An 8,281-nucleotide genomic window follows, 5' to 3' on the forward strand; every position below is an offset into this window, starting at 1 on the left:
TCTATTGTTCGTGTACCAATTCAAATAAAGGCGGGCTTCGGTTTTTTAATAATTCTCTTTTCTTCGTTCGAAATTGTCGAAGTGGCAGCGTTGTTCAACATTTACAACGATTGTTGTGACACAAGTGAAACCTCTAAAGCTGATACGGAAAAAACAAGTTTAATTTGTTCTTCGTGATAGTTACTTGTGGTGCTTATACGCGTCATAAAAAAATTAAATAACGTGTTTTATTTTGCCATGAATTCGATGCTTTTTAACTTTAAGTAAGTGCTTGAAATAGATTTTTCAATGGATCAGATTAAGGAGGGCGAAGATCCCAATTGTTGGACTCCAGATTCCTTGAGGAATTGCCAATCTCTAACCTTAGCGTCAGACGTGGCTCTATTAAAATGCATGCAGAACCTTTCGTTGGTGGGTCTCAACACAGATATTGTTCATTTTTCTTTGTTTACATTTGTCATTTTGCCTTCCAGAGGATGGTCTCCAGTGCCAACGGCTTGCTGAAAGATTTGGATGCACTGAACGAGGACACAACATCTGCATGTGTTGAAGTTGAGTATTGCATTCAGAATCTTAACTTGATATCCACAAAACAGTTCATGGAAAAACGAGTGTATGATGAAGAAGTCACAGAGAAGAGAGAAGAATCCACCACTCAAATCCAGCCTGTTATTACTTCCATAGACTTTGTACCCAAAATAAAAGAAGCCATTAGAGAAGGCTTGCCTGCTGTAAAAGCGCAAATAGCTAATTTTGAAGAGCGAATCAATGGAAACTCTTCTCAGTCACTGAACAGAAATCCCAACAGTCATTACTCCAGATCATTGCCTTACTTATTAGGGACAGAAGAGTTCATTGATAGCCCTACTGTTGGAGTTGCAGAAGGACAAAAGTTCAAGTCTGGATCATCTTCAAACCTTCAGCTACCTATCCAGACATCCAACAGCACTCTGTCATCTGTTCAGTCATCCCCCTCTTTGAAGTCAAATTTGCAGGTGCCTGTACCTGTTGAAAATCGAGTGCATTCAGATTCAGATGTCTCTTCTATGTCTGAAGCGGGCGGCGGAATTTGTAATGAAAACAAAGAGATTGATGAAACGATGAAAAGGCCGACTCTCGGTAATCTTAAAGAAGAACTGAGTGCTCGACTGAAAAATGCAGGAGATTCAAAATTGAAAACGACTTCTGAAGCGTACGTAACGCCTAATGCAAAAGTACCTGTCAAAAGTGAATCTCAGCGCCAGGAACTTGAAAATTCCATTCCTTCTCACATCGTAGCTGCCGTACAACCAAAGTCTGATACCGAACCTTCAAGAGAGATTATTAAGCCACCTAAAAAGAGAAACTTGTTTGATGATAGCAGTGAATCGGAAGGTGAACTTTTCAAAACGAATTTACCCAAAGTACCTGCTGTTCCTCCTAATCTATTCAGTCAACCAGAATCGAAACTTCCACCATCTATTCCTCAACTTGTTGTGGCCAAAAATAATAACACTCCAACGTTTGCCAAGACCAAGAGTAGTGCTTTATTCGGATCGAGCGACAGCGAGGACGACCTTTTCAGTGGAGCTATTACGGCAAACGAAACAACTTCAAAACCAGTTGCTAAACCAATCGTAAAGGTAGCAGCAAATTATTCAGATGACGAGGACAACATATTTTCATCTCAGATTGCCAAGCCGAAGAATTCCCAATTACCACCCACCATCACAGTGGCAGCGCCTCCAATTAAATCGGGGTCTTTATTCGACGACGAAGACGTGCCGGATTTTGTTTCCAAGAAATCTATCTTGCCAGTTAAGGTTGCAGTACCCAAACCACAAGACCAACAGCCAGTTCTTCAAACCAAACAACCCCAAAGATCCGAACAGCCACAGCAAAGGAATCTTTTTGCCGACAGCGAAGATAGCGATGAAGATCTCTTTCGTAATGTTGTTGTCACTAAGAATAAGGCTCCGACGTTGGTCGTACCTCCCAAGACTTTATCGTCCTCTCCACTACCAGATAAATTAGTTACACAGTCAAGTCGGCATCAGTCCACTCCGATTCAAAACGGCGAAGGAAAGGAAGAACAAGAAGAACAAAAGCGGCAGGCTTCAGCTAAAGATAATGATAACAAGCTAATTCATATTGAGCAACATCCAAAATTAAAGGCTAAACCATCGCTTTTATTCGACGATGACTCGGATGATGAAGATTTATTTGCTGGCGTTTCAGTTTCAGCGAAACCCCCGCCTCTTGCAACAAAAGTACCTGCCTTGCAAGATGTTCAAAAAGATTCCAAAGGTAAAGATTTATTTACTGACGTCCCACCATCCAAAATCTCCGTGGATGTTGCCGAGGCAATTGTCCGTAGCCCTGATGATTTTTTTAGTGGAGTTCTGCCAACAAAACCCACATCTTTGTCCGGAAATCCTTTTATTGCTCGGAAACCAGAAAGCTCAGCAGACGGATCGGCGTGTGGTGGGATGGTCGCTCAGGTGACGGAGAAACCGACGTCGCCAATGAAGGTAGCAGCTGATCCCGCTATAATTAAAATGCCTAGCGATAAACATGTCTCTGCATCAACATCATTACCTGCTTCTTCGGAACTACCCATGTCTTTACCTGTCAATGTCCCCGACAATCTCTTTTGTAGCCAACCCCCCGCTCTCCAATCATCAATCCGTCAACAGATTCCCGTCTTGAAGGCATTTGAAGAATCGGACGATGAAGACCTGTTTGGAATTCAAGCTGAAAAACGACCGCCACAACCTGTGCCTGTGAAAATCTCACCCAAAACAGAGGAAATTCAACAACATGCGATCAAAGGCGAAGATCTCTTTGTTAGTATTGTAGAACAAAAACAACCCCTACCTCAACCTCCCGTAACGTCTCAAAAAGCCCCTGAGAAAAGTGAGACCTCAAGCAACGAGCGTGATAGTAGACAATCTCCGGAGACGGAAGTGAAACCTCAAGCCTCAGCCGAAACCGTAGATAAGATAGCAGGTCGGATAGCCTCGCTGAAGTTGTCTCTCGCCAAACAACCGAATTCGTTACCGTTTTCGAATGCAGCAGGATCGACGGCCACTACGCCGAATGATGAAGACATCACCCCAATTTCGAATTCTGTTGTCCGCAAGCCGTTCGGTGGTGTCCCGCTGTTTGGTCCTCGCATTCCCAGTCCCGTGATAAGCAATCCGCCTAGCCCGACGAAAGCGGAACAGAAAATCATGCCAGGCGAGTCGCAAGATAAAGATAACGAGGAAGTTGCACAAAACAGTGATCTGCTCGATTGTGTTAGTAAACAACGGCCGAAAGCTCCAAGGAGCCGAAAGCCACCAACTCGTAATTTCCGACGTTCCCAAATCCAGGACGACGACGACAATTCAATGGTGACTAAGGTAACGCTTACACCTGTGCTGTAATAATTATGTGTGTGACTTAATTACTATTTGTCTTACAGGCCGAAGAGACTATTCAACTTCCCAAGGAAACCACAACAGTCGTTGTCAGTCCGGTTGTTACTTCACCGTTACCGTCGCCATTGAAACTGGATAAAAAGGAGGCTAGCCTTGTGGTTGAAAGCGAAACAAAACCTGCGAATCGATCGCTTTTTGACGATTCTGATAGCTCCGACGGCGGAGAGCTTTTCAAAACTAGCGCATCCGGCACGTTGTCCAAAGCTGAGGCGCCTTTGCGGAAAGGAGGTTTAATATCTAACGCCAAAATCAATTCCACCTTGATGGGATCCGGTACGGATGACAGCGTTTTAAGCAGCCAGTCTAGTATTCCGACACCGAAAAAGGTCACTACGCCTTCGTTCCTGCTTGCCGATTCTGATGATGATGGTAAGCTCTTTAAAATACAACCCTTTTCTCAAAGCACCAGCACGTTCTAAAGCACCTGTCAAATTGTTTATTAGATGATCTGTTCGCCAGCACACCGAAGCTGCATAATCGCCCGAAGCCAGATCCTACTTTAGTTGTAAGCGGTAATAAAGCTGCTGCTGCAGCAGCATCTGATCCCCTTCTACATTTCCAACAATGAGTAACGATATCCTCCCTTCGAGCGAGTCTAGTCTCGAAACTAAGTCGGCCTAGGTGCCTTTATTTTCATCATCATGTTGCCCAATATCGTATTAAGAAAGAAACTTTTTAAACTCTTAACATATTCTGTGATTATTCTTTCCTCGTAATTGGCATGGGCATAATTTCTAAATAGAAAGCATTCCATTCGAGGCCTTATTATACTGATCGTGGCCTATAAAACCCAACAAATTTTTCTTCTACAAAGTTATAATTTACTGTAAGTATCCCTTTCCAGCATATGTGTATCATTATTGGTAATATTTTCTCGTCTGCTTCATAACATCAATCATCTTTGAACAACGACACAAGTTTACATCTAGAATATCTTTAATCTTTCGTGAAGTTCTTTAGTGGATAATGTTCTGCATATTTCTGTACATGCTCTTCCATCTGTTTCATTTGTTCCCTATAAGAAGAGAGATAACACAAAATATATTAATACTTTTGAGTCAGCCAGAAGAAAAATAAAAGTTTACCTTATGTGGGATGGCATTTCATGGTAAACGTCAGTAAAGATTTCTTTCCAGTTGGGTTTTAGTTTCTTTTCTGCACGGGCGAAGGCCGTCATGACCTGGCGCTTGCAATCCTCCTTCCACTCTTTCTCCTGAAAAGACGTCACCAATGAGATTAAGAAAATTTTATATCTCCATTCCTCGCCATGCGGTGAGGGCATAGCAAAAACGGTAAGTACCTGAGCATCTCCCCACCATCCTTTTGATAACATATAATTCCTCAGACGGGAAATGGGATGGTCACGCTCATCCCAGTAACGAACTTCATCAACGCTACGGTAGGCAGTGCTGTCGTCTGATGTGCTGTGATGTCCGATTCTGAAAACGATTCGACCAATTAGGTAATTATCATGCACTTTAGGTAATAATCTAGCGTTTCACTAACCGATAAGTCATGGCTTCAATTAGGACAGGCCGCATCTCGCTGATAGCCACTTGCCGTGCCTTCAGCGTGGCATTATAAACGGCGAAAACGTCGTTACCATCAACCCTAATGGTCAACATGCCGTAAGCGGGGCCACGGCCGGCAATTCCATCACCACGGTACTGCTCTTTGGAAGGAGTTGAGATGGCGTAACCATTGTTACGACTGATTGGCGCAAAGATGTAAAGGTTAGTGTTATTTCATCAAAGTAGAAACACCACTTACCAAAAGAAAATGACTGGGCAATCTAATGTTGCGGAAAAGTTTAGGGCGGCATGAGCATCTCCTTCGCTAGATGTTCCCTCACCAAAGTAACACATGACACACAAACCATTCTGGGATCTCTTGTATGCATAGGCAGCACCCACAGCTTTATTGCAAATAAATAGGGCTTAATGGTTAGGAAACAATTTCTAGAGTTATTTCATCGACAATTACCTTGAGGCATTTGAGTACCCAACGGCGAAGAAATCGTTACGAAATTGAGTTCTTTTGAGCCATAATGCACTGGCATTTGCTTTCCTTTGCCACCATCATCTACATTACCATAGCACTGGTTCATGAACTGATCAAGTGTGAATCCTCTCCACATCAATGTTCCTGATGAAGGAAAACAATTTTAGAATGGTTGATAAAAGTCCTTGAAGGGTAAACTACTTACCAGCTTCTCTGTACTGTCCAAAAATAAGATCCTTTGGATCTAAGGCAGCTGCGCTTCCAATATGAGTACCTTCTTCCCCGTAGTTTGTCATGTAGAAAGAAATTCTTCCCTGACGTTGAGATTCATACAAGATTCTATCCATGGTGTTGAGTTGGGTCATGCATTTATACATTTTGATGACCATTTCTTCAGACAACTATTGGGTATGTTAGTCATTAGTGAATTTGTTGCCTTTAATAGGATTATAAAATATTACTTGAGGATCCTGACTAGGGTCTATGACTTTTCCTTTCCTATCCATAACTCTGTAGACTGGGATCCCATCGTAGAGGTCAGGGCGAATGAATTCTAGCTTTTCAGTCCACTGGGAGCGCGAACCGGGAAACTGTGGTCTTTCATCTGAAGAAAATTCTCTTGCAACCTTCATTAATGAAATCAATTATTGATTTTCCCTTCAAACAAAAATGTATAACTATATTATACGCACTTGAGAAAGAGAGCCAATGTTGATTCGCTTGCAGTTGGCAGCTACCAAGCGAATACCAAAACGAGCTAGCCGTATGGGTAACATAATGCAGGCTTTTTAATTGATGCGATAAAGTAGAATTCAAAACGCTTCCTCTCCAACAGAGATTTTTCCTCGGTAAAATTTAGTTCAAACGATAACACAGCAGCAGAAGAAATTTCGTCGGAAGAGAAAAATGGTTGGTAGTCGTAGAAAATGACGCCATCTGTAGGTGGACAAATTTAGCTTGTAGTTGTAGCCAAAGTTTTCTATCACGATATTTGCACGATGCTCACGATTTATGGAAAGCGAGACGAATATGTAAAAAAATGGACAAAGAAAGGCGAACCATGCTTTTAAAAGCTTTCGTGCTGATGGAATTTGAAAGCTAGCTCGAAGATCAATGACGTAGGGTCGAAGAATTATTTCAAAAGGATATTGTTCAGACTCCAAACATAAAAATTGATGATTTTTTTTCAAAGTTGGAATAACTTTCCTGTGCTATCACTTTCTTTCGTGCATACATATTTTCGAGGCTGGCGAAATCAGTGCAAGTTATGTATCACGACTTAATGAGGATGCCGCGCAGCTCTACTATATACATAAGTCTCACTTTCTCTTTTACTTTTTTACGATTCGGTTTCGTGCCGCGAGTTAATCGCCCGTAACGGCATTAACAAGAGGATACATCTAGTCCGTGTTTTTTTTTCTTTTCCTCCTTAAACTTTACATGCATTGTACATATTTGTTCTCCGTTGCCCAGGGTTTTTCTCTCCACTCGGCTCTCGTTAAAGTCGGGCGCGTCACACACACACACACACTCCCATATGTGTAGGAAACCGCCTCCAGTTTCGCGGTTAACCGACGGGTGAGAACCACGAGAGAAGACGACGAAATTTACTGCGCGCTAGCGCCATGATTTTTTATTTATTTTTTTTCTTATTTTTATTTGGTTTTATTTTGTTCTCTGAGACCCCCCCTTCTGGGATCTCGCTACCAGATAGCCTTGTTCTATTGTAGCTCCGTTATTCGAGTGGTTTTCTGTTTGGCTTTTTTCATTTTTTCCCGAGGAAAACAAAACAAAAAATTTGGGTGTCGCAGCGCGTCGACACATGTGAACGATTAAGACATTCACTCGGCGTGAAAGAAAAAAAAAGGAGAGAATGGCATTGATGTTACGACACACGACGCCGTTCGTGTCGTTCAAACTCCAATAAGCTCAGAGTATGAATTATTAGAAAGGAGAAGGACAGCGTTACGCAATTCCGAATGAATGGCCTAAAGCCCTGTAATATATATGCCGTCTTTTTTGAACAAAAATCCGCTCCACTTTTGAGAAATGTTCACAATGTGTGAGCCGCGTTCATTTCCTTTTTAATGACTGAGAACGTTTGAATTACACCGAGAAAGTTCAATTGTCAAATTCTGCGCTCGAGTTCAACTAGCTCAAAGGTCGACAAGAATAAAGAAATGCGCGAGTCTCCTGTCAGATAAGAAAAATAGTACAAATGCGCTCAATATTTGCGGTCGACTATTTTACGAGAAAGTCCCTGTGAAATGTCAGTTATGATCGATTGAATTCAATTTCACGAATTCGTTGGAAAGAATATCAGCCAAATGACTTCAAACGTTATACACCGCGCCTGATAAACCTTCAAGATATAAGCAAACGATATATAGTTTTTTCGGTGTATAACAAACGAGCGACGACCCTGCGAACTAAAACCCCTCGTAACTTTTCGTCCCGTTGAGAAACAAATAAAGATGCGATTCATAGCCGAGTAACTTATATATACTACGTATAGTGGATTGAAATAATTGCTGAAACCTTTTTTCTTCTGAGAATCATTTCCCGGCAAACTAAAAAGGTTAATGGGTCTTTTGAAATTTGAAAAAAGAAAAATCATTTGAATGCAGAGTTATATACATTCCGCTGCACTGCCGAGACTTAGAAGTTTATCACACTTAATGACCATGTCGACTCGTCTGAAACGGAATAAGGTAGTCGAGCAAAAGGACTAAATTACGGGATGTAAAACACATCTTGTTTGCGCCATAAAATTAAAAAAAAAAAGCCCGACTGCAGGTAAACATCGTAACAGATTAATG

At 41.8% G+C, this 8,281-nt stretch overlaps 2 protein-coding genes across 2 annotated transcripts; one reads left to right on the forward strand and one right to left on the reverse strand.

Moving 5' to 3' along the window:
• Positions 1-98: 98 nt before the first annotated feature.
• LOC124310871 (WASH complex subunit 2-like) lies at positions 99-4,522 on the forward strand. Its single transcript, XM_046774976.1, has 4 exons — positions 99-411; positions 474-3,383; positions 3,446-3,830; positions 3,905-4,522. Exons 1-4 carry the CDS (start codon positions 289-291, stop codon positions 4,027-4,029), a joined length of 3,543 nt encoding a protein of 1,180 aa, XP_046630932.1. The 5' UTR covers positions 99-288; the 3' UTR covers positions 4,030-4,522.
• On the reverse strand, positions 4,310-6,383 carry LOC124311193 (2-oxoisovalerate dehydrogenase subunit alpha, mitochondrial-like). The gene is made up of 9 exons (XM_046775572.1): positions 6,155-6,383; positions 5,924-6,088; positions 5,668-5,863; positions 5,445-5,606; positions 5,232-5,376; positions 4,968-5,171; positions 4,762-4,900; positions 4,547-4,674; positions 4,310-4,476 (listed from the first exon to the last, which is right to left on the reverse strand). Exons 1-9 carry the CDS (start codon positions 6,236-6,238, stop codon positions 4,398-4,400), a joined length of 1,302 nt encoding a protein of 433 aa, XP_046631528.1. The 5' UTR covers positions 6,239-6,383; the 3' UTR covers positions 4,310-4,397.
• Between the last annotated feature and the right edge of the window lie 1,898 nt (positions 6,384-8,281).

Source organism: Daphnia pulicaria, chromosome 8 (genome assembly GCF_021234035.1).
Source record: "Daphnia pulicaria isolate SC F1-1A chromosome 8, SC_F0-13Bv2, whole genome shotgun sequence".
Taxonomy (NCBI): Eukaryota; Metazoa; Arthropoda; class Branchiopoda; order Diplostraca; family Daphniidae; genus Daphnia; species Daphnia pulicaria.